We start from the raw sequence: 27,330 nt of genomic DNA on the forward strand, positions 1-27,330 counted from the left end.
TGTCTTCCCACTCTGTGTTTATTTAGCACTATTTTCAAGGTAGGCCTCCGGTAGGGTGACCAGGTGTCCCAATTTTATAGGGACAGTCCTGATTTTGGGGTCTTTTTCTTATATAGGCTCCTATTACCCCCCACTCCCGTCCCGGTTTTTCACATTTGCTGTCTGGTCACCCTAGCCTCCGGGCAGGCTCAAGGAGTGCTCCTTCACTAAACGAAAGAAAGAAATTCACTAACACAAAATAAAAGGGGGATACTTTTTCATGCCCCCTGTCTGTTGGGTGTTGCCCTGTTATTGGCCCTGCAGTGCCAGTCCTTCCCCTAAACAGGCAGTCAGTTTGGTTGTTTCCCCTGTAGGGAGGAGATCAGCCTCTCACCCAGCCGGGAGAAGCCTCTCTCTCTCTCTCTGCTGCCACTAGCCCTGCAGCAGCTTCTCTCTCCTCCTCCTCCTCCCTCACCAGAGGAGGGATTTTTAAATGTCTCAGGCAGCCCCTAACTGGACTCACATGTCCCTAGTTGACCCTTCTCAATTTATACAGAAAAGGGCCTTTATCATTCCAAGGCTATACCACCTTCCACCACTCTCTTACAGCTATCCAGCCTGATTTTGTCACAATAGCTATTGTGGAATAAGCTATTCCGCAATAGCTATTCCAGTTGCCACAATTATAGATGAAAGCCAGCTGCCAACTTCTGATCTGGTTCTGAATTTCTAACCCCTCTCCAAACTTTGGAAAGGGTTAGGTGGCTCTGATGGGAGGGGTTAGGATCTCATTCTTTAGGCTACCCGTAGTTCAACCTGAATTGTTCCTTACTGTTTGTCCAGGTAAGTCTCTCATCCTGGTCCTTCTAACTTACTGCAACGCTTTACTTTGTGTTAATCATCCAACCTCTGCAGCTTCAGTGAAATCACTGTCCTCAGCCTGAACTGAGCTCCATCAGGGTCAGTCTCTTATGTATTTAATTTTACTTATTATTATGTTAGTGTTTGTTCTTAAATTACATTCCTAATTAAATTACAAGAAAGCTTGTCTCTCTTACCAACAGAAGTTGGTCCAATAAAAGATGTCCTATGTTCTACCAGTTCTGAACTGTGGGGCTTCCACCTCCTCTGTGTAGGCTAAAATTTATGGGCCCTAGTCCTAGAGTGCAAGTTCGGCATGAGAAGCACATGCAGGATTGGGCCCCTGTATTTGGGCATTTATCTCTATTTGCATTTATGTTGTTGTTTTCAATGCACTGTATTGATTTCTGATTAACCTATTGTAAACAATAAGAATTTTATTAAAAAACAGCTCAAGCTTGTCATGTTGGCAGCTGCCCTTAAGGGAAATAGTAGTGAAACTGGAAAAAAATAGTACCGACAAGGCAAAGATATTAATTTTTTGTACTGAGCATAGCATGCTCACTACTTCATTTTGCACACTGCAGATACATGCACTGGGCCAAAATCATCCCTGGTATAACTTCACACAGCAACAGAGGAGAGAAACATTTTTTTTTAAATTAGGGAAATGTAGTTGTACAAGCATAAGAATTGGCAGGAGGCCTCGCAGACAGCTGAAGAACCTGAAATGACTAATGACAATATATATAATAAATTGACTAGATTTCAATTTGAGGTTGTCTCTTTAGTAATACCTGTCTTTAACCTACGGATCTCAAATAACCTTACACTAACAAATTAAATCTCCAGTCTAAATTAATTAGTCCCTTCATTAGAAGCAAGAGAAGGCCATGAATCTATCGATTCTAAAACTATATGGGGTTTTATGTCATTTGTCCAATAAAACAGCAGAAACCAGAAGTAACAATCAGTAGAACTATGTACTGGGAAATCTCATTGCTAGCTCCTGCAATACCAGCCACATAAACTCACCAGTTCAGAAATGGGCAGCTCCAGAGTAAATTGCATATATGCAAATCTGGAGATAAGAAACAATTTTCAAACCAATTAGAAATCATCGCTGACTATAAGCCAGACAGCCATGTAAGCAGATAACCAGGTGTCAGGTTGCTGCAGAAGGATCTTCAGTGGAGAGGTCAATCTTCCGAAAGGTAACTATGAACAGTGGTGCAGAGAGGTGTGTGTGTGTGTGTGTGTGTGTGTGTGTGTGTGTAGCTCACTAAAACTGAAGGGGGGATAATCTTTTGACTGAAATAAGGAATTGTGAATTAAAAAGATTTAAGGTATCATCTTGGTTGGTTACTGCGAAACTGGCATACAGAGCTCCCATATCCTGTCTGCTGGCATGTGGCTTTGGCACACAGCCCATTACAATGTTTTAGACATCTTCAGCTGAGAAGTTTAATCTCTCCCTCATTCTCAACAGAGGGAAGATATTACTGCATGTGTGGGACTGTTAGCTGAATTTGTGGCTTTCAGTTGTCAGTGTTTGGTTTCTACTTAGTGTTTCTTAGGTTCTGTCCAGAAATATCTGGGTGTTGATGGTTGCTGGCAGACAAAAATCAATGGATGACAGATGGGCAGGTGTTTAGCGGGTTCTTTCGGTTCCGTGCTCAGCTCTGGTTTCATTTTGGATGTTGTGGACAGATCAGCTGATCAAGTCTTTAATTCATCAGTCTGGTGATTCTCAGGTACAGCTTGCTTCGCGGACCATGGCTTCTTAGGCTCCACATCAGGATAATGGAATCTCTGGCCCTTCAGCAGTTGGCAAACAAAATCTCTCTCTCTCTCACCCATACATGCACGCCCACACACATACACACAAACATATAAAGCCTCTGACTCAGGACATTTTCCTCTCTGATGAGATATATGGCAATCCCTTTTTCTGAAGTGTTAAAGCTAGGCTGTCCAGGCTTTCTTAATTATAAAACTTTAGAGAAGACTTGGAAGTCACCTTTCTGAAGAAGACTGAATAATAAGGGTTGAAATGCCAAGGAGGGGAGGAACTGTGTAAGTGATCAATGAGGGTATAAATAGAAGAAAATAGGAAAAAACTTAGCGAAGAAAAAATAGGTTGCCTATTTGAGAAACATTTGAGAAGGGGAAATGGCCATATGGTTAAATCACAGACCTTGGGATCAGGAAACTTGGGCTCTGTTCTTGGCTTTGCCATAGGCTTCCTAGTTGAATATGGCAAGTCACTTCACCTCTGTTGTTTGTCTCAGTTTTCCCATCTGTAAAATGCAAATAATAATGCTCACCTGGGTGTTAAGATTAATTCATGAATTTGTAAAATCTCTAAAAAAACGTTGTATATTAGAAATCAAAATAAATAGTTATTAAAATTAAATAGGCTGGTCAAAGCTGGTGTTATAGTATTCTAGGAACTTCTCTCTCTTTTGCTTCTCACCCGTCTCCTTTTGTCTGGATTCCTCTGACTGCTTAGATTGTCCTGGCTTTTTCCTTGGTCTCAGTTCAGTGGCTCTGATTCCTGATGGTTCTGTCTCAGGGTTTCTCTCTGCCCTTTTACCTACTCTCTTAGCCTTTCCTGATAAGTGCTGCCTCCCTTGACATATTATCCACATAGTACTAGCTCTGTGAGGGTTGAACAAGATAATTAAAAGAATGCAAGCAGGATGGAGTGACCTTGTTCAGCAGGCACAGCCTAAAACAGACATTTTAGTGACTTGAGAAAGGTAACTAGTAAAATGTTAGACAAGTATCTGAAATCTCTTAATATGGAAAATTTTAGACCCTTTCTTTTGGGAATTGGGTGCATTGTTCCTACAGGCTGCTTTACAGACAGGTTATCAGGGGACGGGGTAAAGTTGTCTAATATAGGGCAGGGTTAATTCTGCAGAGATGGGAGTTTGTGACATTTCACAACTTGCCCTGTGAGAATGAATTCTGTCCATTAGCAGAAAAATCAATATTCATGATCCCTAGCAATCTTCAACATTTCCTGGGAAGGCAATTCCTGGGATAAACTGTAACAAAGTCTGCTTATTGGGAAAGAAACAGAACAGTGTTCCTGATAATATGCCTGGAACCAGATCACAGGAGTTAGATGTGGGAAATGCCTATTACTCCTGTCTTGATTGCAGGGGACTGGACTAGATGACCTATTGAGGTCCCTTCCAATCCTACACTTCTATGATTCTATGATATTTGCATGTCTGGACATTTTCCCTACTTCATTCCTTTTGACCTTATAACTCATTATTTTCAAGGCCTTTCTTTACAACACATATATATTTCCTTAACTAAACTTAAGCTAACTCTAATTCTTAATTTTTATTATCCTACATGTGTGTAACCTGAACCTCTTGTTCTCAGATAGATTGTGGAGAGGGCAGGACTGGGGATTTACTTTACATATACCCCTAGCTCCTTTCAGCTGGACACTGAAACCTTCATTTTTCTTCTTCACCTGACACTCAAGCTTCACACAAGATATCAACTATGCCGAAGATCTTGATCCTCCCAGCGCTGCTTGTTTTGCTTATGCCTCTTCTCATACAAGCACAAGGTAACCTGAACACATTATGAACATCCCTGGAGTCACACAGGGATGGATTTGAGCCATTCTCTTTCTTTCTCCATCTTAAGGCTCTCACAATCCTCTCTTCTGTGCTTCTTATCCAGTAAATCCAGTTATTTCAATATTGTTATTATCTGTTACCCCTTTGACAATGTGCTCATTGCTGTATAAGAATCAGATAAAAAGGCACAGATAGTCCCTGTTCCCCTAAATATGGGCTGTTTCCACATCAAGATTTTGGTGTATGACAATTTTTGTTTTGATTTCTTATGGAATGAGCTGCTGGTTTAAATTACTGGCATTTAAACCTCGTCTTTGGCAAGTCTCCAAACATGTCTAGGACTGTTCTGTTTCCTGCACATTCTGGTTAACCTCAGTAACCTTCTCCTTGTGTTTGACCTGTACACACACTCAGATCCATGTGATCAGGACAGGAAATGAGCCCTGAATATGTGGGAACATTTCTGAGCCTGACAAGTTCTTTTCTGATAAATTTCTCATTTTTTTTTACAGAGGAGCTAAGTGGGGACAAATCTGGTGAGTGTATCCATCCTTTACTATATTCTGGTCCATTTGAATTACCTCCTAAGCAATCAGCCTAATTATAATAAAGCACTGCAGGCCCTGTAGCAGCTGGGGTGCAGGTTCGGGACGATCCCCATTTATCACACAGGAGCTTGGACCTTGCTGGATGTCACTAATACTTACTCTCATGGCTCCCTAATATCCTTGCCTTTCAGTTTCCCAAAGGATTTCTCCACATCCTAGTGAGAAAAACTATCACCCCCTCTGAATCCCAAGGATGGGCTGGGATTGGAAGGGAAGCAAAAAATGGAAGCAAATGAGAGCATCATACACTGTGTACATTTCATTCCCTGATCCCATGGGACTAGAGCCCAAAGCATAAGGATAACATTACTGAGGGAGACTTGTTACCTAACTGTGATACATATTTATATATTATTCTCTTTTGTTTCTCCAAGAGGAATCTGGTGCCTTTGAATCTGGGCAAGCAAGTGGGGAGCTTAGCGGAGAAGCAAGTGGTGAATCTAGTGGACAAGTCAGTGGAGAGCTAGGCTGGGAGCCCAATGGGCAATCTATGGGTAAGTTAATTCTGTTTCTTTCTGTTACTTTGTTACTGCTTTTACATTTCTCTACTTATCTGCCAAGAGAGACTGACAAGGTGAAAGAAGCCCCTAGTCCGCTCCTTGCACCGGAATCCTCCACAATGCACTGAATTTTAGCATCCTATTCACCCACAACCTAAGCAGCTCCCTGATTTGGCCCTCAGGAAAGGACAGGCTGGGTCCAGTGCCATATAAATGCTCTCCTCAGCTGTATATGATCTATCCTTATATCCATGGATTAAAGGGACTCCCCACTGTAATGAGTGTCATCTGGGCCAACACCAGGTATTGAACCAGGGGCCTCCACAGCTAAACACGAGTCATTACAGATTGATCTAAAAAGACAGGCTCTCTAGCTCAGAGCGCAAGCAGACTCACATTCTCTGTGGGTCGGGCTGAGAAAGAGACATATAACACTCACTGACCAGAGGGTTACACCACTGCAGGTTTAGTTCTTACTAAAATAATAATGCTAATGCCTAGCTCTGATGTAACACTTTTCATCAGTAGATCTCAAAGCACTTAATTATTCTAACCATGCAGAGTTTCCAGGATTAAGCCTCTGATTTTTGTTCATTGTAGGTCAATCCAGCCTCCCCGAGGAAAGCAGTGGAAGTGGATCTGAGCCCTGTAAGTGGATTCTGCTCTGTCTATTCTGTTGTCATTCCTCTTCTCCTCCAAAAAGATCACAGTCCTGCCATTTCTGCATGCACCATTTGACTCCTCTCTTCTGTCTTAATCAGAGGTGGCCTTGAGGGCTAAAGAATCCAGGATGAATTGTCACTGAGGTGTTCCCATCTCCTCCTGGCTTATGAAGCCAGGGATTTAATTGCTGGAGGTGAGAACAACCAATGGTGTTTTGCCAAACCTTGTCACTCTGAGATGTGTTTTGCAAAACCCAGGTCTGTTTGGATTAAGGTTTTATTATATCTGAACCATTGACATTCAGGATGGGATCTGGATAAATGGTTCCAGTTTTGGTCTCTTCGTATTAATCATTCATAAGGCAATGCAGGCTACCACATCCCAGATGCTCTCCTTCTCTGAGGTCAATAGTTATGTGTCTGCTCAGCCTGGGATTTCTTGACACCAGGACACATGGTCTAGATCACTGACTGCATCGGCTCTGTACCTTTTTCCATCCTGCAGCTTGTTGTGGATTGGTAGCCCATTTTTATAAGGCCCTTGTAGCATCTGGGTGGTCCCCATAACATCCATAACTTATAAAATCCCAATAAGAAAGATGTTAAGTGTTGGGGTTCCATTTTGTAGGTCTCTATCCAATCTGTCTCTGTTTCGGATGGTGAAGGCATGCTGGCTCCAGACCAAAGAATTCAATTCAATTTTTACCCATGCATCATACCCTTTCTCTCCTTTTAGCATATGAAATAGATTGAGATGGATGAAACGTCCCACCCACTCCCTTTACATCATCAGCTGCATTGAAGGAAAATTCAAGACTCAAAATGAGAAGCACAACATCACCCTTGAGAAATGAGTGTGTAGAGCATTAGCAAGAGTGCTGTTGAGTTTGTTAAATTTCTAACATTTGTGATTATTCTCTTAATAAAGTATTTAGGGTGCATTATATTCTGAAAAGTGACTGTAAAAATGGTTACTTTTCATTCAGTAGCTCTGCTGTGTGCATGTATCAAACTCAGAGTGACTGACTTTAGTGACTAAAATATGTTTTTTGTGTGTTCATCCTGAAGAGCCATCACAGTTCAGAGAGAAGAAGCTGGAGTCTATGCCTTCTTCTGCATCATCCACAGAATTATTTACTGAAGTCTGGTTACACCTGTGCAAAGCCATTGATGGGAATGGGACTGCACAAGTGTTACTGAGGGCAGAATTTGGCCTGGAGTGCTTTTACTATTGGTGTTGATGTATGGGAAAAAAAGAACCCTGCTTGATTCTTGGAGCTCAAGCTGAGTTTAGAGTCAGCAGGTAGAAAAAACAACATTTTTATTTTTATTAATTTGATCTGGAGTCCCAGAAAGATTATATGCATGGAGCCCCACAATGCCATTTATACAGTCACTTTTCAAAATATGACTATCATCCAAGCTGTGATGAATTGGAGGGATCTATTGAGAGGTGATGTGCAATAATTAAACTGTGACCTCTGAGAATTCTCCAAGCAGGTGAACATTCTGCCATTCTCTCAACTAAGATCTATCCCTTGCTAATATAACGATCACTGTACATAAAAAATGATGACATTAAAATGCTGATAGTGTGGCTCTCTATTGCAGCAGCAGATCACATCCTCTCCTTGCCTACATGATGTTTTTTTTAATTCTTTCACTTCATGATCTTACACACTAGCAACAGTACTGCATATTACAATCTAACAATAAATAAAGCCCATAGTTGGGACATAAGTGATGTACATGTGATGCTAGTCAACCCTATTAATGATTGGCGAACAATTTTTTTGATCTACTTGCCTTGAGAGTCCATTCCACAGCCTAATACATCTCACCATCAGGAAGCTTTTCCAGATGGCCAACCTAAAATTGCTTTTTATCCTTCTTTCATAAGACAGTCTCTCCAGCCCATTAACTTCTAGTGCTGGGAACTTGTCCTGCCTTCCTTCCACATCCTGAGCTCCCAAAACCCTCTACAACTGCAGGGTCACACAGTTCTCTCCCCCTTTCTCTCCCAGTCTCAGTTTCTTGCTTCCCACCAGTATCCAGTCTCAGAATGTCCGTCTGTCCCCCGGCCACGCCACAGGCACCTTGTCCCAATCTACTCTCCTCCTCTCATCTCGATCTGATTCTTGTCTCTTCAACTATTCAATTCAGGTGGTTTCCTTTCTGCACTGCCTAGGCCCACAGGGGAAGACAGTCTCCCTGGGACAGAGTGCCAGGAGTGAACAGATGAGCCTGTACTCTGACTGTGACGCTGGCCAAGCCCCAGGTCTTATTAGATGGGAGGAGGGATAGCTCAGTGGTTTGAGCATTAGCCTGCTAAACCCAGGGTTGTGAGCTCAATCCTTGAGGGGGCCACCTAGGGATCTGGGGCAAAATCAGTACTTGGTCCTGCTAGTGAAGGCAGGGGGCTGGACTTGATGACCTTTCAAGGTCCCTTCCAGTTCTAGGAGATAGGATATCCCACCTACTGCCCTACTTCTGGTCTGGGCTTCCTGCAGGGCTGAAGTCATCTGTCTGTCCCCTCTAACACATGGCCCCAGCCCTGTCCTGCTTATAGGCTTGATCCATCAGCACTGGAGACCATGGAAATTATGTCATTGACTTCAATGAGAACTAGACCAGGCCTTAGCTTTAGGCTCATATGTAATACACGTTATACCAATATCACCACTGGAGTTGATCCAAAGTCAGCACTAAAGATGTTTGTGGAACTTTGAGTCCACATTTCCTGCCTTTCAAATGGTTTTTATTTATATACTTCAATGAAAACTGGTCACTAGGTGAAATTTAATGGCCTGTGTTATACAGGAAGTCAGACTTGATCATCTAAGGACCCCTTCTGGCCTTAAATTCTATGAATCTACAGATTCTATGAATCTATGAATCTATTTTTAAAAATTAAACACGGTCCTGAAACTTTTTAATGTCCTTTTTTATTGAACTCCTACCCATAGGTCTTACACCAATCAGCCTAATAAAACACATCTCCATGATATATTCAACTGGGGAATTAGTTCTGGATTCCCAATTCTTATTTTATCATAGCAATGGACAAGCTGCTTCACAGCCTGGATCCTGTTCCCATTGGTAAACGATTATTGGCTTTAATGGTACAGGATCAGGCCCAGTGTTTGTCAAGTGGAGCTTAAATGGTAAATCATAATTTAAAATAACAAAGCACAGACACTAAGACATTAAATGATACCATAAGAAATCATGGCCTAATTCCCAGCACTCAGATTGTACATTCTGAAACATTCACACAGCTGAAGAAGAATTCTCCATTAATCTTTCAATAATACCTGGCATTCAAGTTCTTTACCTTTTTCAAAATACTAAATTCAAATTAGTCCAATTTCAGTTTAAATTGTCTATTTCTTTTTCTCTTCTTCTACGAGGTTTGGTAATGGCAACTTTCCAATAATACTCTACTGTCTGCAGAGAGAGGCAGCAATTCTGACTCTGTCTCTGTCTCTCTCTCTCTCTCTCTCACACACACACACACACACACACACACACACACACGGCTCTCTCAGGAAGGCTTTACTTTTGTTCTTTCATTTTTCATTTTCAAGCCATGGTCATGGACAGTAGCTGTTTGTATCTGTGGCGAAAATGCATTAATTTTAATGCGATCTTAACAAAATTGCATATCTATGAATATTAAAAACTCGGTGTCCCTTATAAATGTACTGCACGATTGTTAGGGAACAAGAGTCAACCTCTGTCACTGCTCTGGTGAGCCTTTGCTGTAGGTCAGACAAACCCTGAATAACTGGTAGATTTCAGCTCCAAACTCAGAAGCTCACAGTATTAGAAGGGACTGCAGGGGTCATCTAATCTAACCCCCGGATATCTAGCTCCGCAATCTCTCCTTTGAACTTTCTCTCCTTTGCCACCATTTCACTCTTCAGCAAATCCATTTGCCTTAGTAAATAATATTGGAAAAATGTCCAAAGGATAACACAAGGAAAAGCCTTGTGCTGGGCACCACATGTGCACCGGGACTCAAGCATTGAAGCTATTTGCTGTCAGTAAGATCCCTTTCTAAACTCCTTTCACCATTGCCTTGCCTGTTTTAATTCGTGGTTATTGGGGGATAAGACATTCAAACAGCAACACAGGAGGTGAACAAGTTTTGTGAAGCTGCATGAAATGTGATGCAGGTAAGGCCCACAGAGTGGCACCAGCAGCTAACAAAAGTTCATTTTAGTTCTTTCATTCTTAGAGATGACACTTCTTTCTACCCCAGAAACATGACCAACCTTATGATTTGCAGGGCAAGAACTTGTAATTGGGGGAGAAATGGGGCAATGGGGTGCTTTTCTCTCCAGACCTGCAGACAGACAGGGGATAAGAATAGGATGGGGTGAGGAATCCATCCATAAGTTACAATTACCAAGTCTATATAAATAGAAGTAATAGTTTGTGGGGCTAAGAGAAGCAACCTCAATCTGCCTGATCTTTCTGGGTTTGTGGAGAAGGAAGTACATCACAAGGCTCATGGATTCTGTTATTTACCCTCCTTTTATTTCAGCCTTTATAGCATTCCTGCTTGCTTTAAGAAAGAGGATGTAGCTCATGAAAAATGGGACTTACCCAATGAGACAATGTGACACAGTGAGAGAAGCACACAACACCAGGCAGTCAGCAAATGGGAGAGGGCAACTGGAGTGTAACACCGCCAGTCAGCAGGGGGACATGGCAACATGGGATAATATGGAGCCATTAGCAGGGAGACGGAGCAATACAAAGAGGGTGACCCCAGGGCACCAGCAAGGGCAATAGGAGGATTGAAGCGAGGCATTCAGCAGGCAGAGAGGGCAGCTGGAGTGTAAGTTCAGGAGAGTGATTAGGACATAACTACACAGCAAAAGCTGTGCATGAGATAGCCTACCTGAGCCTGCCTGAATCCAACTAGTGCAGGTACGAAGAGCTGTGAAGACAGTGCAGTGCAGGCTTCAGCACAGGTAGTATAAGCATGCTATACCCTGGGTACATACTCATACTAGCCCACTCTGAAGCCTTCACTGCACTGTCTTCACTGCTATTTGTACCTGCACTAGCTGGATTCAAGCTATCTCAGGTAGCCCAGCCATAGCCATGCTGGGCAGACATACATCAGTTTAGTGAGAATCTACCCTGTAGTGCTGGCACAATTCTCCATTCCCATCCCTTTTCACTGCAAGAGGAACAAAATTTCCTCTCCTTTCTCCCAGTGTCTTCTCCCTGGGGCCATTAACAGCTATGTAACAGAACCAGTCAAGCAGGATGAGGTCAGCTTGTCAGTTTCTCATTACAGCTGGAAACTCTGGTTTGCTCACTTTTTAATTCATGGCTCCAAGGTCCCACACTGACTGAAACAAATGCCCCTCACCAATGGCACAGGGTTACAATGCCATTCAATTTTTTTTTTTGGTGGGGGGAATCAGAATGGGGTCCCTGCTGGGGGCAAGGACTATAATTTGCCCCACCCCTCAAGAAATATCTGAATTGGCACCACTGCCCCTCATCCCCATAACTTCTCATCACCAGGCCTAGTGTTTAAGATCTGGGCTGCATGAGTAAGAGAACTTTGGGCCAAATTCTGTACTCATTTACACTAAGGTAAATCTAGAATAACTTCACACCGGTGCTTATGTCGGTGTAACTTATGTCGCTCAAGGGGGTGGAATAATCATACCCTGGAGTGACATAAGTTATATCAACATACGTGGTAGTGTAGACATAGCCGCAGCCTACCGCAACAAGAGGACTTTTTCCCATCACTGGCTATGTCAACACCTCCACTTATGTCGGCAAAACTTATGTCGCTCAGGGGTGTGAATATTCCACCCCCCCTGAGCAACATAAGTTACACCACACGTGCTGTAGTGGTGCATCCGTATCGGTATAGCAGTGCCACTGCAGCGCTGTATGTGTAGACATGGTCACTGTAGAAACACCACCTCCTTGAGCGACAGTAGCTGTATCAATGGAAGCACTAGGTCCATTGACCTAGCTGCATCTATGCTAGGATTTAGGTCAGCATAACTACGGTGCTCAGGTGTGTGGATTTTTCACTCCCCTCAGGACTATATCAATGATGACCTAAATGTTTAGTAGACTGGGCCTCAGTCTCAGAAAGGATTCAGGATGCAGTTGAGACAGAACAGCCTCAGGGTAACTTTGACCATCGGTAACATCATGGATCAGGCACGGCAGTTACTCCCTAGTGTCAGGTGTGTCCCCTTATGCAAAACTTCAAAGTGCCACAATACTTCTCCCTCTGCTGAGCATCTGAGCTGTATGGGAGTTTATTTAACTATGGTTCAAGCTTCACTCATTCAGACACTACAGTCCTTGCTTCTCTTCCTCTCCTGACACCTGTCCCTACCAACCATGCCAAAGAAGGTGCTGATCCTCTCGCTCTGCTGGCTGTGCTTCTGGCTGCTCCAACAGAAGGTAGCCCGATGCCATCACACCCATTGATTAGGTGTCACCCTGCAGGTGAGTTTATTCATCTTTTCACTTGAGCATAGTGGGTATAACAGTGATGTTACTTGTGGTGATGCTGATCTGACAGGCACATTTCCAGCTGCCCAGCATGAGATTTAACAGCAGTAGATTCACACAATTCTGAAGATCGAGGTTCCAATTCTCCCTTTGGGTGGATTTATCCCTAATTAACATTGATCCAAATCACTGAACCACCATAACCTCCAGTAGAAATGGCAATCCTCAAGGGACAGTAAGAACTGGAAATAGAAAGGGGTGGGGAAAATCAGGGCTCAGGACATTCATGCAAAGACAGGGGTCTGACATGCATAAAGTAGTCTCTAGTCCAGCCTCCAGGAATGCTCATGGGGGATGATATCGTCCACATTCTTTGTTTCTAGGTGTATACATTTACATTTAGCCATGTTAAAACACATATTGTTTGCTTCAGCCCAGCTTACCAAGTGATCTAGATCACTCCGTCTCAGTGACCTGTCCTTTTCATTATCTACCACTGCCCCAAGTTTTGTGTCATCTGCAGAATAAGGCCAATGACATACAGTTGTATTGTTTTGATTCCATCCAGTGGAGGGCAAAGGTGTATGCCTGCACACGTGAACACACACATTGAACACAAGACTCCCATTGATTACATGGGAAGCAGGATATTAGGTGGTTAGGTATAACAAATGTCTCAGCTGTGCATGTCTCCTGCATGATATCTCAGCTGTTTCCTATTGGGCCATGTCTACACACACAGCGCTGCAGAGGCGTAGCTGTACCAATACAGCTCCGCCGCTGCCTTGAGTCTGGTGAAGATGCTCTATGCTGACAGAACTGAGCTCTCCCGTCGGCTTAAAATTCCACCCCCGTGAGTGAAATAAGCTACACTGACATAGCGCTATACCCACTGATGCTTATGTCAGTGTAACATAGGTCACTCAGGGGGGTAGAATATTCACACCTTTGAGTGACATAAGTTATACTGACATAAGCAGTAGTGTAGACATAGCCTTATTTATAGGTGTAACTGTAGCTTGGAAGAGGGATAGCTCAGTGGTTTGAGCATTGTCCTACTAAACCCACAGTTGTGAGTTGAATCCTTGAGGGGGCCCTTAGGGATACAGAGCAAAAATCAGTACTTGGTCCTGCTAATGAAGGCAGGGGGCTGGACTCAATGACGCTTCAGGTCCCTTCCAGTTCTATGAGATAGGTATATCTCCATATATTATTATAACCAGGGGTTTAACTCTTCTGTATTGTTGTTACAGAGAATTCCAGTGATACTGATTCTGAATAAATTAGTGGAAAGAGGCAATGAAGGTTGATTTTGTTTTTTCTCCACTCCCCATTTTCCCTTCTTGTCTACAGATCCACCCTACTCCTGTGCTCCTATTCCCCCCTCCCCAGTTCAATTGTCATGTATTATACTGTCTTCTTAATTCTGCTGAGACCACTAGGATCTTCCTATCCTGGGCTACCGTGCAGTAGGGTTATTTGCAATGTTCACATTGGCACTGGGCCTGGCACATAGGCACTCCTCACCTAAAACCCCCCCACTCCTTTCAATTCATCTCTGTGCTGATGCTGAGCTTGGCAAGACAGCTGAAGGGGCAGCTTGCTTCCCTCATGTCCTGGGGCTGCTGGGGGGTTTGGGTTGCCTCCTGGCACTGGTTAGAGCAGGCCTAAGGCTAAAGACAGGAAGCATGGCCCAGTGGTTAGGGTGTTAGCTTGGGACTTGGAAGACCCAGGTTGCCACAAACTTGCTGTGTGACTTTGGGCAAGTCACTGAGGCCCAGACCCAACCAAAGATATTTAGGCTCCTAACGGCCAGTGAAATGGAAGTCTAAATGCCTTTGAGGGTCTGGGCCTCAGTTCCCCATCTGTAAAAAAACATAGCACTTCCCCACCTTGCAGGGGTGGTGTTGTGAGGATAAATACATTACAGATTACAAGATCTCTATCAAGCATTCTTAGAACTACAATACCCACCTGCTGAAGTGAAAAAACAGATTGACAGAGCCAGACGAGTATCCAGAAGTCACCTCCTACAAGACAGGCCCAACAAAGAAAATAACAGAACACCACTAGCTGTCACCTTCAGCCCCCAACTAAAACCTCTCCAGCGCATCATCAGAGATCTACAACCTATCCTGAAAGATGATCCTTTACTCTCACAGATCTTGGGAGACAGACCTGTCCTCGCTTACAGACAACCCCCCAACCTAAAGCAAATACTCACCAGCAACCACACATCACTGAACAAAACCACTAACCCAGGAACCTATCCTTGTAACAAACCTCGATGCCAACTCTGTCCACATATCTATTCAAGTGACATCATCATAGGACCTAATCACATCAGCCATACCATCAGGGGCTCATTCACCTGCACATCTACCAATGTGATATATGCCATCATGTGCCAGCAATGCCCCTCTGCCATGTACATTGGCCAAACTGGACAGTCTCTACGCAAAAGAATTAATGGACACAAATCTGACATCAGGAATCAAAGTACTCAAAAACCGGTGGGAGAACACTTTAACCTGTCTGGTCATTCAGTGACAGACCTGCGGGTGGCTATATTACAACAGAAAAACTTCAAAAACAGACTCCAACGAGAGACTGCTGAGCTAGAAATGATATGCAAACTAGACACAATCAACTCTGGTTTGAATAAGGACTGGGAATGGCTGAGCCATTACAAACATTGAATCTATCTCCCCTTGTAAGTATTCTCACACTTCTTATCAAACTGTCTGTACTGGGCTAGCTTGATTATCACTTCAAAAGTTTTTTTTCTCTTAATTAATTGGCCTCTCAGAGTTGGTAAGACAACTCCCACCTGTTTATGCTCTCTGTATGTGTGTATAAATATCTCCTCAATATATGTTCCATTCTATATGCATCCGAAGAAGTGGGCTGTAGTCCACGAAAGCTTATGCTCTAATAAATTTGTTAGTCTCTAAGGTGCCACAAGTACTCCTGTTCTTCTTTTTGCGGATACAGACTAACACGGCTGCTACTCTGAAACCTACATTACAGATTATTAGCCAGACTGTAAAATGCCCCTCCTGTGGCCTGCCCCAGCACTCTCCCTTGCAGGGGGATGGGCAGAGACTGTCTAGGACTGGAATGAGGGAGTGGCAATCCACGTGTGGGGGAGGCCCCTTATGTTGGGCTTATTTTCTGCTGATGTAAAGTGCCCACAAAGTAACCATTAATTCCCCATCTCAACTGTCTGCTCTTCAGATGGCTCCTTTTCTCTCAGGCCTCTGCAGCTGTGATGTTATGCTCCGTGAGAATGGTATCTGTTACCCTCCAGGAGTATCAATTCCTGCTGGAGCTCTTTGTTAGTTGTTTGTGGTTCATCCATCTACAGGTTTTCAGAAGGGTTGGGCAAATTGGTTTGAATAAAGAAAGATCCTCCCAGATGACTGGCTTGGCTGATAGTTTGAGTGAAATTTTTCACAGCCCAGAGTGACCGTAGCTAGGTTGTTCCAATTTTTTAGGTGTAGACCAGGCGTGGTGCAGGCTTGCTTCCTCACTATGGCACTGTTTAAACTGTTTAAGACAAAAGTGTTTGCTTAATATGTGTTAGCATCTAACATGTTTTAATTAGCACAGTTTTAATCACCACTTAGCACGTTAGCTTATTAATTACAATGTGTCAATTAAAACTTTTTCTAACACAACTAATTTTCCCAGTAGATCAAGTCTTACTTATGCTGAGGCTGGTGCCAGGGTCAGAGGAATGAACAAATGGCACTAAGGCAGCTTTGCTGCTGAAACTCCTGCATCCCACCCCCAGCCGTCCTGCCCCTATGCTGAGCACAACTGGACTGGACCAGAAATGTACAGGTATACTCTGGGCCCATTGTAAAACCCTGTGTAAATTATGTGGAGGCAGGCTTGTTTTCAGTTGCCCCAAAGACCTGCCCTGGAATACAGAAAGGATCTTCCCTGGACACCATATACACCACAGAGCAAAACGCAATCAAATCCAACATATTTTCCTATTCCCAGCTTTGCCTCTGAACTGCTGGGTATCAGTGTTGCCAACTCTCATGGTTTTGTCATGAGTCTCATAATAATTCTTACTTTCCTTAAAGTCCCAACTCCTGGAGTCAAGTGGATATGTGATGATTTCAGCCTTCATTCTTAAAGAAAAAGTAAGTTTCTAGCCCTGTAGAGTAAGTTTCTAGTGGCTGTGAAGAAAGCGTCAAAGTGTGACTCCAGTGCACCCTACAGACTCAAAAAGCCGAAGGCAGATAAAAAGTACACCACATCTATTATTTTTACATAATCCCATGATTTTAAAGCCAATCTCATGGTTTGTAGTGAGTCTGACTCATAATTTTTGAACGTTTGGGGTTGGCAACACTGCACCATGTCTCAATTCAGCCCATCTACAGAACGACTATATTACAGTGACATCATAAAGGGTGTTGGGAAACTTAATAAATGTTTGTAATGTTCTTGCATCCTCTGAAGAAAGACACTAGAGAGATGCAAAGTGTTATTATCAACAATCATTTCATGGAGTAAACAACTGATTCAAAACCACGTCCTGTGTCTAAGTGTCATCTGAGCAGGGAGATGGTGGCTTCCTATCTGTATTGAAACCCTGATTTGCCACCCTTTGAGTTTATACTTAAGATGGATCTAAAGATGATTGCAACCATAGAACCCAATCCTGCAATTCTTAACCATATGAGTAACTGCATTGACTTCAATAGGGCTACTCACATTAGTAAGGGCTCGTGGATCAGACCACTAATTCACCACTTAAGAAGATTCCCCAAGAGAAAGTGAGACTGGAGTGATAATGCAATGATGAATGAATCTTTGTATTGTTCTAGGCAGAAAAAACTATTTTTCTCAGTCCACTATAACTAAGGGCAAGAAGTAAAAATCTCACCCCCTATACATGCATAGAGCACTGAAACCAAATATGATGACAAAACTTCAAGTATATGCAAGAGTGTACTGGACATAGCATCCATGTGATCAGAGAACATCCAGGATGCCATAACAAAACACACAGCTGAGTGAAAGCAAAGTGAAAATGGAAATATTTTATGAGACCCCCCACCTCTCGCTGTGTCTCTTTCTTTGTCTCCCTCCCCTGCAGCTACTGGTTGTTACTCCTTGGTTACAGTCACCAAGATCTGGAATTGGTTACTGTCCTCTTCTGAAACTAGGTAAATCCAGGACTGCTGGGATCCACCTTTGGTCAGTTTCAAACATGGAATTGGGCTTGGACTGGACAGATCATTTCATAGAGTATCATACGTTTTGTTCTATATTGTGAACTTAAATGAAAATGGTCTTACTCGATGTTCTTCGTGTCAGTGTCTCTACATGCCTTTTTTGTAACTCTCTCAGTTTAAATAAAATAAATTCTAATAATGAAATGAGCACACCTGTAAAGTGGATCATTATAACTATAAATCTTAAGTTAATTAAGCTTTTGTTTCTTCAAAATTATTCACTGCAGCATAGAATCTTTATAATACACATGGGCAACTTTTATTCATTACAGCCTGTTCTTCAACATTCTTACCTGACCAGATCAAAACCATTCAAGTGTTCACCACTCTCCTTGGGAGATTAGATCGCAGTGTAAAAGATCCACACTATTAGGAAATGGACTTACATGTTCCCCTTCTTTCACATTCAACCCATTCATTCCTATTTATACCCCCTTTCTGGCACCCTAAATAGTTCCACACCCTCCTTCATGTTTAAACCAGTCCAATATTTTGTAAGTGGTTTGGACACAATAAGTATTGACTTATGTTCCCTTCCCTCCTAGTTTTGGTCTGACGCCCCCAAACAAACAGAACTTTTTCAAAGTTTGAAGGAGGACTGTGGGACTTTTGTATCTGTGATTAACAAGTTCTGTGCTCCCACTCTGCTTCCTGCAAAACAGATACAAACTGTCCTGCAAGTGTCTACACATTGGTTACCCACCAGATATGGGATGCATGGTTTAGCCCGAGAACAGGCATACAAGAAATACAAGTTTTGTCAAAGTTAGAAACAATATTAGCAAGAATGGTAACCATAGTAAAATTCCCCGCTGTAGACACAGCCTATGACTTTGCACAGGAACTTAGCAAACTACAGTGTAGCTGATGCACAGGAAGGAATAGGCTCCAGGGCTCAGATCCTCAAAAGTATATAGACTCCTAATTCGCATAGAAATCAATGGGATTGAGTCACCTAAAGACTTTTGGGGATCTGGGCCCAGCTCCCTTCTTTGAGTTGTGATGGCTCTGCAGAGTGAACAGGAGCAATTAACTGAAAAATCTTATTCTTTTCACTAAAGTCAGCTGCTCTGAGTCTAAGCCCTGGTCTACACTACAAGCTTATGTGGGTATAACATTGAGAGATGCAGTTATACTAACCTAACTCCCTGTACAGACAGCACTATGTCAATGGAGGGGGCTTCTCCTGTGGACCTAGCTACTGCCAGTGGTAGTACGAGAAGGAGAAGCTCTCCTATCGGCATAGCAGCATCCTCACTAAGTGCTACAGCAGTGCAACTGCAGCACTGTAGTGTAGACAAACCCTGAATATGCAAAGGGAGTAGATCTGCTGAGTAAGATGGGGCCAATTTTAAAGAGTAGAATTTCACTTTAATAACCTGTTCCCAGTGGAATCAACAGGAGTTTTACTATTGAATTCAATGAGTGCAGGTTCTAGGCCTAAAATTGTTTGGCCAAAATTTTCAGAAGTGGCATCTCACTTGAGGTATGTCATTTTGGGGTGCCCAAAAATTGAAGTATCGAAGATGAATGGTCACTTCTGAAAATTTTGGCCTTAGTGTCAGAAAAGCCTACAGCCCAGGATATCCCAATTCCTGTCTTTAATGGGCTTCAGTTCTGTTTTTTTCCTGTGTGAGCTAAAGAATCCTCCATTTCAGAAAGTGCCCCCATTCCTTTTCCCAGAGGTGGAATGCAAATTCTTAAGGGGATAATAATGCAGGAGATGTAGGTGAGTGACCCTCCCCCCAACTTAACTTGGATCCACTTTGCATTTGCAAACCAGTGACTGAGGAGAAAAACAGGAATTTCCACTGCCTGCTGTGCACATAAAATGTGGGAATGTGGTTTCGGGAGCCACTCCTGCCACAGGCAAACTGAGTAAGGTGCTTAACAGCATGGCTCCCTTGACTCATCCTTTGTTACCCTCCCCCACACTACTGCCATCAAGCTGCAATTATCATACCCCGCTGACCCCCCACCCTTAACTTCCCTCTAAGGTTCTTTCCTGATATTGGGAGGGGAGGGGCCCTGACCAACAGGAATGATGCTACCTGCCGAGGCCAGAGGTTTTAAGTAGAGACAGAACATCTCCTCAACTGCATACTGGCTGCAGTCTTTGGATCTCATCCGTTGCTGTTGCTTTTACTTCCCACAAGTTGCTAACCATGCTGAAGAAGTTCCTGTTCACCTCGACCTTGTTAGCTTTGGTGCTGGCTTTCCCAAGAGAAATACCAGGTAACTCTTATGCTTTATAAACAGAGAGGGGTAGAGAGATGGACACACAGAGGGAGAGACAGATAGAGACACTCACCCAGGCAGATGTTTGGCTATTCAATAGGTGTCAGCCTACCACCAAATCAGAAATGGACAGTGATATAAAATGCACTTGTGCATACACACACATACACAATTCATAGGGAAAGACAGAGATCCAGAGAGAAGAAGTGTTTGTGTAAATATATAAAGGGCATAAAGACACACACACACACAGGAAGAGAGAGAGATGGGGGGAGAGACACATGAAAGACCGACAAAAAGAGAAAGGACACAAAAAGAAAGTGAATGGGAGAAACAGGCATGGAGAGAATCAGAAAAAGGTGTACAGTTTGTATATTGTTTCCCAACTATTGTATTGCTCAATATAATAGGCTCTTTTTCACAGTAGCTTTCCTGCTGACTCATAATTTGGTATGAACTGTGGGCAAGTTATTTTTGCATATCTAGGGAATCTGTTAAGCCCTGCTTGGCCAAATTAAATGATATGTGACCTTGACTGAGACTGTGTGATCACATAGGGAAAGATCCCTCTTTGTAATGCATATTCTGGAGGCTATGAAATTTAGTAACAAAACCACTAATTTAAAGTGCCAGTCACTAGTACTTAACAACAATATCTGGCACTTTATAAACCTAGCTTTCAAAGCAATTTACAAAGGTAGGGAAGTAATTGTCCCTATTATACAGAGAGGTAAACTGAAGTTTAATGGGGTTAAGGCATAGTCCATTTGTGATCAACTCAGGAATAGAATCCAGGTGTTCTGACTGCTATTCTTGTGCCTCAGCCAATAGACCACAACTCTTATTTTAAGGGCCCCATTTGCTGTTCCCTAGGAGGGACACAGTAGTTTAGCTATAACTAATTCCAATTTTCCCCTCATTACCTTCATTTTTAAAATGATCCCTAAATTCTCTATCACATACATTTTCAGAAAATACATGCTGTTTAATCATAACAACCTACATATGTTGACTGATGTGTATTACATTTCCTAAAATAAGATGGATTCTCTGCTGCTGAGAGTGTGTGTTTGTTGAGGGGGGTTGTCAGTTGGTGTCACTTAAGACTGAGTTCTGCCATGATAGCAGGGAAATCAAGCTTGTTGGCCTGAGTCTGCAGCCCTGTTCATATGAGCTGCTCCTACAACTCTATGGTGGGGTCACAGTGAGAGCAAGGAGGGAAGCAGGGTAGCCTTCAAAGAGACTTCAGGGATATATGAAGAGATGAGGTGAGGCCCCATGGTCTAAAAATCCAACACATTTTTTTTTTTTTTGGGGAACCTTTAAGAAGTTTACAAATCCTAGCCATGTAGATGAAAGAAAGAAAGAAAAAGATCTGGGGGGTTTTTTTGTTTTGTTTTTTGCAGGTGAATGGGCTTTTGAGTATTGAATAAAAAGTAGCCAAATATTTAAACATCTATCTGCCCTCTTGTCTATTTTGCTGGATATGTAATTGGTGTGTTAATGTTTCCATAACCACATCCTCCCATACTTTTTTGAACCATTCCTCTATGGTTGGCTTATTTTTTTTTTTTCCAGTGAGAGGCTACCAATAGCCAAGCAGCTATTAGCAGATGAAAAAATTCTTCATTTCTTCTTGTGTGACTGTTTCTGCTAGGAAGTCCTAGGAGGATTACTAAAGGACCACTTGGCAATAATATCCAAGAATTTGTGATATTTGGATATGGCTTACATCCCAATATTCTCTAATGATTACACATCCAACAAACAATGCAGGCAGAGCCCTCTGGCAGTAGCACAGCCTCCGCCCCAAGAACACTGTTTCAATCTCCATTCCCCCAGCCACTGTCTCAGACCCCAATCACCTGTAACCCAGCCAGTAGGGGAGGGGAAGCTCTTTGAATTATTCATCATCAGTAGCTGAGTCCTCTTTCTTTTCTAAGTGAGGAAGACTACAGATAGAAACTGATTATTTCTCCCACTATTGCAGGGAACCCACAGGATATCAGGGTGCAACTGCAGAAATATTCTGCAGATCTCAACATCTCATGGACATGGGGGCATGTAGCCATTTGTGGGAACAAGGAAAAAGCCCTCAAGTGATCAATGGCTCTCTGGACAGAGGACTTCTCAGACTGTGGGTCCTTCAGACACAATAGGGCACTGAGGTCTTTCAGTGCCAGGCCACTTGCTGTGTGGATTAGAATTGACAGGAATTAATTAATTGCCCCAAACTGTGTAATGAAATATGTTTAATTATTATGTATGGTTGTTGTCCCTAGATATGGTCACTTCTTACAGTGATGACACAACAGCGAGTCCTACTGGTGAGTCCCCCTTCTAATACCTTAATAATCCATTATAAGGTATGGTTGATCTGGAATGGGACAGGGAGGGTGCACAGATCCACAACTCCTTATGTACAAGTGATAGGCTCAGAGGAGTGTGTAGGATGAGGCACAGCTCTGTGCTCATGTGCAAAGGGACAATAGCTCTAAAGGAAGGGCTAGCCATAGCCTCTTTCAAGATCTAGGAAGTGTGACTGGTAAGGGTGTTCGAGGAGGCATTAGGGCTGCTCCTGCCCAGTGCTAGCATAATATCTCCAGCCTTCACTCTTGCAGTGCACCTCCTCCCATGCCTACCACTAATGTGGCTCTGGTGCTAGGAGCCTTAACTGAGCTCTTTTAAAATCTTGTGTAATTAACATGCTGAAAATGCATTTCTACTCTGAAAAGTGGTTGTAAATAAACGGCACCTTGGGGCTCCATGGTCAATGTCTTAGTGACTCCAGATCAAATGGTCTCCATTTACAGGTTAAAAAGTTCTTTTCTCAGCCTGGGTTTGCAGTCAAGCGGGGTTCTTTCTTGATCATGCACCATCACCTGTTGATACAGGTTCTGCAGGCCAGTTATTGTCCTGAGTGACAACTAAGACAACTTCTTTATCTTCAGTGGGCTTGCCCAGGTGCAACTGAATGAAACTTGATAATTGATTCTACTGATGAGTGGAATCCAGCTCCCTCTCTCTGACCCCTGTTCACATTTCAGGGCTAACAGGAGTAAAAAGAAGCAAAACCACTTGGCTGGCTGTTAGTCACTGAAGTCAGCAAGTAGAACTCAGAATATACATAGGGAACAGCCATTTTTACACAGTCACTTTTCAGAGTAAAACCACACTTTCAGATCATATTTTATATATAGCACCCAAAGAGCTTTAGACACTGAACAGAACAGCAGACAACAATTGCAGCCAAATTCTCAAAAGTGGCCACTTGTTTTGGGAACCTCTATTTTTGGGTATCTCCTGCAGGGCTTCTAAAACCCAATATCCAAAACCAGCAGCCACTTTGGAAAATGTTCACCTTAAAGTCCTCAAAGCACTGTATAAACATTAATGAAAGAATCCTGGCAACCCGTTTGTGGAGAGGGTAAGTGTTGAAACACAGAAAGCTCAATTCTACAACCTTTGCTCATGAGCTCCCTCAGAGGTCTCCTATCCAAATATGGCTCAGGCTTTTTTGACTTCATTGTGATATTCAATGAGATCCCAGCCCTAAGATGACCTACAGTTTCAATCATGTCTGAGAGTTTCCTCATCTCTTATGATTAGTGTCCCCAGATTTCACCACTTCCTACATAGTGGAAACAACATCACAGACAAATGGTGAGCCTTGTTTTTCTTTGATTTATCCTCTAAATTGCTCAGATTGGTGTCCATCTTATTCCTAAGCCTTTCACAAACAACCATGAGGTACAATACAATATCTTAAAAATTAGATAAGGAAAAGATGTATTGTATTGGATCACATCTTCTCAATCCCCAGCATGGCTAATGCAGGATTGTTCCATACACTGTATTATCCATGGCTAAGACTATGTTTTAGTCACGGGTATTTTTAGTAAAAGTCATGGACAGGTCACGGGCAGTAAACAAAAATTCACAGCCTGGGATGTGTCTATAATTTGCACTATATATCCCTGACTAAATCTTGGGCGGGAGGTTGCCTGGGGGTGCTGCAGGTGCTGGAGAGGGCAGCCCTGGACCCCCTGCTGGCGCTGGGGGAAGGGGGGTGGCAGCGCATGGCCCGGGACCACCACTGGGGGAGGGGGATGGGGCCGGCAGGCTCCCTACCTTGCTCCGTGCCTCCCCAGAATATTTTCAGAGACAGCATTTCCCCTTTTTTCAATTTCATCCCTGCTAATACTCCATTACGATATAAGACAGTTTGATTAAGATGGTGTAATCAAGTCATTTCCCTCAAATGCTTCTAACGTTTTTCTGTCTTTCTTGCTTTATCTCACTAGATTTCGCCAGATTTTCTACTGAAGAGGCAACAGCAGAAACAGTTGGTACGTCTCCTTTTGAAAAACAAGATGATTTAGTTTCCTAGAGACCTCAGAAAGTCATTGAGTCCCGTGGAAGTATCTTACGGTCCCTAAACCACTCCACTATTAACGATATTCAGCACTACAAGTCCTGTACAAAGATTAACTAGTGAATACTCCCAATCCCCCCATGAGGAAAAGGACCATTTGAAATCTTCTTGCACTTCTGTGCTCCCAAACTCGGTCCATTGAGAAAAAAACAGAAAAAAAAAAGATTCATTTCCCTCACATGTGCCTCAAAATTTTTACCATCTGCTGTTGGTTTCTGTAGACTTCACCACTTCTTACATTGAGGAGACAACGGCAGAGCCAAAGGGTGAGTCCATTCCTTTAATAGATTCATAGATTCATAGATTCTAGGACTGGAAGGGACCTCGAGAGGTCATCGAGTCTAGTCCCCTGCCCGCATGGCAGGACCAATACTGTCTAGACCATCCCTGATAGACATTTATCTAACCTACTCTTAAATATCTCCAGAGATGGAGATTCCACAACCTCCCTAGGCAATTTATTCCAGTGTTTAACCACCCTGACAGTTAGGAACTTTTTCCTAATGTCCAACCTAGACCTCCCTTGCTGCAGTTTAAACCCATTGCTTCTGGTTCTATCCTTAGAGGCTAAGGTGAACAAGTTTTCTCCCTCCTCCTTATGACACCCTTTTAAATACCTGAAAACTGCTATCATGTCCCCTCTCAGTTTTCTCTCTTCCAAACTAAACAAACCCAATTCTTTCAGCCTTCCTTCATAGGTCATGTTCTCAAGACCTTTAATCATTCTTGTTGCTCTTCTCTGGACCCTTTCCAATTTCTCCACATCTTTTTTAAAATGCGGTGCCCAGAACTGGACACAATACTCCAGCTGAGGCCTAACCAGAGCAGAGTAGAGCGGAAGAATGACTTCTCGCGTCTTGCTCACAACACACCTGTTAATACATCCCAGAATCATGTTTGCTTTTTTTGCAACAGCATCACACTGTTGACTCATATTTAGCTTGTGGTCCACTATAACCCCTAGATCCCTTTCTGCCATACTCCTTCCTAGACAGTCTCTTCCCATTCTGTATGTGTGAAACTGATTTTTCCTTCCTAAGTGGAGCACTTTGCATTTGTCTTTGTTAAACTTCATCCTGTTTACCTCAGCCCATTTCTCCAATTTGTCCAGATCATTTTGAATTATGACCCTGTCCTCCAAAGCAGTTGCAATCCCTCCCAGTTTGGTATCATCCGCAAACTTAATAAGCGTACTTTCTATGCCAATATCTAAGTCGTTGATGAAGATATTGAACAGCGCTGGTCCCAAAACAGATCCCTGCGGTACCCCACTCGTTATGCCTTTCCAGCAGGATTGGGAACCATTAATAACAACTCTCTGAGTACGGTTATCCAGCCAGTTATGCACCCACTTTATAGTAGCCCCATCTAAATTGTATTTGCCTAGTTTATCGATAAGAATATCATGCGAGACTGTATCAAATGCCTTACTAAAGTCTAGGTATACCACATCCACAGCTTCACCCTTATCCACAAGGCTCGTTATCCTATCAAAGAAAGCTATCAGATTGGTTTGACATGATTTGTTCTTCACAAATCCATGCTGGCTGTTCCCTATCACCTTACCATCTTCCAAGTGTTTGCAGATGATTTCCTTAATTACTTGCTCCATTATCTTCCCTGGCACAGAAGTTAAACTAACTGATCTGTAGTTTCCTGGGTTGTTTTTATTTCCCTTTTTATAGATGGGCACTATATTTGCCCTTTTCCAGTCTTCTGGAATCTCTCCCGTCTTCCATGATTTTCCAAAGATAATAGCTAGAGGCTCAGATACCTCCTCTATTAGCTCCTTGAGTATTCTAGGATGCATTTCATCAGGCCCTGGTGACTTGCAGGCATCTAACTTTTCTAAGTGATTTTTAACTTGTTCTTTTTTTATTTTATCTGCAAAACCTACCCCCTTCCCATTAGCATTCACTATGTTAGGCATTCCTTCAGACTTCTCGGTGAAGACCGAAACAAAGAAGTCATTAAGCATCTCTGCCATTTCCAAGTTTCCTGTTACTGTTTCTCCCTCTTCACTAAGCAGTGGGCCTACCCTGTCTTTGGTCTTCCTCTTGCTTCTAATGTATTGATAAAAAGTCTTCTTGTTTCCCTTTATTCCCGTAGCTAGTTTGAGCTCATTTTGTGCCTTTGCCTTTCTAATCTTGCCCCTGCATTCCTGTGTTGTTTGCCTATATTCATCCTTTGTAATCTGTCCTAGTTTCCATTTTTTATATGACTCCTTTTTATTTTTTAGATCATGCAAGATCTCTTGGTTAAGCCAAGGTGGTCTTTTGCCACATTTTCTATCTTTCCTAACCAGCGGAATAGCTTGCTTTTGGGCCCTTAATAGTGTCCCTTTGAAAAACTGCCAACTCTCCTCAGTCGTTTTTCCCCTCAGTCTTGATTCCCATGGGACCTTACCTATCAGCTCTCTGAGCTTACCAGAATCCGCCTTCCTGAAATCCATTGTCTCTATTTTGCTGTTCTCCCTTCCACCCTTCCTTAGAATTGCAAACTCTATGATTTCATGATCACTTTCACCCAGGCTGCCTTCTACTTTCAAATTCTCAATGAGTTCCTCCCTATTTGTTAAAATCAAGTCTAGAACAGCTTCCCCCCTAGTAGCTTTTTCAACCTTCTGAAATAAAAAGTTGTCTCCAATGCAGTCCAAGAATTTGTTGGATAGTCT

At 42.8% G+C, this 27,330-nt stretch overlaps 1 protein-coding gene and 1 long non-coding RNA gene across 2 annotated transcripts; both read left to right on the forward strand.

Annotated features, from left to right (window-relative positions):
• Positions 1-2,014: 2,014 nt before the first annotated feature.
• LOC117870900 (chondroitin proteoglycan 3-like) lies at positions 2,015-8,546 on the forward strand. The gene is made up of 6 exons (XM_034758373.1): positions 2,015-2,054; positions 4,349-4,435; positions 4,961-4,984; positions 5,431-5,550; positions 6,157-6,204; positions 6,955-8,546. The coding sequence occupies exons 2-6, from the start codon at positions 4,369-4,371 to the stop codon at positions 6,969-6,971; spliced, it is 276 nt and encodes a 91-aa protein (XP_034614264.1). The 5' UTR covers positions 2,015-2,054; positions 4,349-4,368; the 3' UTR covers positions 6,972-8,546.
• Positions 8,547-19,999: 11,453 nt separating this feature from the next.
• Positions 20,000-24,570, forward strand: LOC117870907. Its single transcript, XR_004644066.1, has 4 exons — positions 20,000-20,218; positions 22,504-22,548; positions 23,831-23,884; positions 24,526-24,570. It is a non-coding gene; the product is annotated as an uncharacterized LOC117870907 (long non-coding RNA).
• Positions 24,571-27,330: the final 2,760 nt, after the last annotated feature.

The sequence above is a fragment of the Trachemys scripta genome, chromosome 1 (genome assembly GCF_013100865.1).
Source record: "Trachemys scripta elegans isolate TJP31775 chromosome 1, CAS_Tse_1.0, whole genome shotgun sequence".
Taxonomy (NCBI): Eukaryota; Metazoa; Chordata; order Testudines; family Emydidae; genus Trachemys; species Trachemys scripta.

Coding starts and splice junctions, on each gene's coding strand:
- LOC117870900 (XM_034758373.1), top strand. CDS start 4,369: ATGCCGAAGATCTTGATCCTCCCAGCGCTGCTTGTTTTGCTTATGCCT. Junction 4,436..4,960: donor TCTTCTCATACAAGCACAAG/GTAACCTGAACA, acceptor TTTTTTTTACAG/AGGAGCTAAGTGGGGACAAA. Junction 5,551..6,156: donor GCCCAATGGGCAATCTATGG/GTAAGTTAATTC, acceptor TGTTCATTGTAG/GTCAATCCAGCCTCCCCGAG.